Here is a 2,033-nt window from a genome sequence, read left to right on the forward strand (position 1 = left end):
GTGTAACGTTAGTATGAACGGACATCTGCATATGATCGGAACTCCTCGCAGCTCCCGCGCTACTCTCCATTGGAAATGAATGACCGGTCTGTCGCTTGTCATTTGTCGGAGATAGTGGAAAGCCGGATTGAAACGCAGTGGAAACGCTAGTATGACAAGGATCGTTTTCATTTTAAAACATAAACGCACTAGTGTAAATGTAGCCTTACATCTATGGGGACTGGGACGCATTCACATTACAGCCTCACGTGTGCGCCACATCTCTGAGTGTAACCGTGTTCGACTTGACGCGGACCGACTGTGCAGAGTGATCGGTGTATTCCAGTACCACGAGAGCTAAAGAGAAAAGCCTTTTTTTTTTAATAATAAATATTAAAACTTTAAAAGAATGCAAGTTTTTAATGATATAATTATGTGTCTACAATTCGTTTTTTGAAATATATTTGTTCGAATGCTAGCTGTAGCAAAAACATTGTTTACAAGCTGTTTATTTGACATCTTACGGCGGTTGAAACACTGATTAAGTGATTACATGAGACATGATACTTTTCAGTAAGTTGTTCTGTTTATTTCAACAGCTTCTGATGTTCATTCATGTTTATTTTATTCTATAACTAGTAGTAAAGAGGAAGACATGATCTCCCACTTGTACTGATGTACTACAGTGATCTGTCATTCCACATTGTTTGAGTTTAATAATAAAATTGACAGAATTTGAAAGTTAAGACTTTGTTTCCTATCAAAAGTTGTGAAGTACAGCGCTTATTGTGATCATTGGATGGTAAGTGCCCTACAAATGTTTGGTGAAATTTTGTTCATGCATCAACTAAAACAGCACAGACTAAAAGATTGATTCTTGGTATGTAAGACCCGATATCAGTTAATCAAAATGAGAATTGATCAAAACTGAGAAAAATCAGCCCTACCATATTAGATGTCCTCCTCTCTTTCTCCTTCCCTTTTTGTACCTAAAACTTAAACAGTATTCTTCTGTCACCTTCAGAGCACCAGAGTTTCCTGCAGCAGATGTAAATAGTGAATATTGTCCTGTGTGTTTGTGGTTGTCAGTGCCGGAGGTGGAGGGTGAGGGCGACAGCATCAGCTCTCTGTGCACTCAGATCACATCCACCTTCAGTGGGCCTCCAGAGGACCCGTTCTCCTCCGCACCAATGCCCAAACCCGCCTCCTCACCACAGTCACCCTCTGCTCCAGGTCAGCTACACCCTCACACTCTCAGTAGTTTACAAAGGCGTAGATGTTTGTGTTATGACTTGCACCACTAGCCATTTTTACTAGTTAGCTGGTCAGTGTTTACCTAATGTAAAAGACTCAATACACACAGCATCTGTATCAGAATGAATGTAAACATGCTTTTTTTTTAAAAATCAGAACTTGATATATATTACCATTCAAAAGTTTGATTTATTTCAAAACTTTTGATGTTTTTAAAAGAAGGCTCTTATGCTCACCAAGGCTGCATTTATTTAATCAAAAACACAGTAAAACAGTAAAATTTTGAAATATTACTACAATTTAAAATGACTGTCTATTTGAATATATGTTCAGATGGAATTGATTCCTGTGATCAAAGCTGAATTTTCAGCATCATTACTCCAGTCTTCAGTGTCACATGATCCTCCAGAAATCATTCTGATGCTGATTTGCTGCTCAAGAAACGTTTAATATTATTATTATCAATGTTGAAAATAGTTGTGCTGCTTCATAATTTTGTGGAAAGCGTGATACATACAGTACACAAACTCATTGACAACTAGCTAGTAAATTTGTCAGCCATCTCCATTACTAATACAAAGCTTATGTCATATATATTGATAACAGAGGAATTTTCCTCCTGCTGTCACCATACTTAGAATAAGCACAACTAAAATCATGTGATTCCAGACTAGTCATTACAGACCCAGAACCCTGATTAGCGGCAGAACTAATCTAATCGTCTTTGCAACCCCTAATGCTTGTGTGTGTGTGTGTGTGTGTGTGTGTGTGTGTGTGTGTGTGTGTGTGTGTATTCCTAT

General features: G+C 38.0%; 1 protein-coding gene across 1 annotated transcript in view; it reads left to right on the plus strand.

The window, feature by feature from the left end:
* The window catches only part of numb (NUMB endocytic adaptor protein), a gene marked incomplete at its 5' end in the record, with an annotated part of 23,418 nt that overhangs the window by 16,238 nt on the left and 5,147 nt on the right, over positions 1-2,033 (plus strand). The window contains one exon of the mRNA XM_016569479.1: positions 1,069-1,212. Within this exon, the coding sequence (XP_016424965.1) occupies positions 1,069-1,212 (144 nt within the window). The remainder of the gene's footprint in view (positions 1-1,068; positions 1,213-2,033) is intronic.

This window comes from Sinocyclocheilus rhinocerous, unplaced genomic scaffold (genome assembly GCF_001515625.1).
Source record: "Sinocyclocheilus rhinocerous isolate Xijiao unplaced genomic scaffold, SAMN03320098_v1.1 scaffold1042, whole genome shotgun sequence".
Classification (NCBI taxonomy): domain Eukaryota; kingdom Metazoa; phylum Chordata; class Actinopteri; order Cypriniformes; family Cyprinidae; genus Sinocyclocheilus; species Sinocyclocheilus rhinocerous.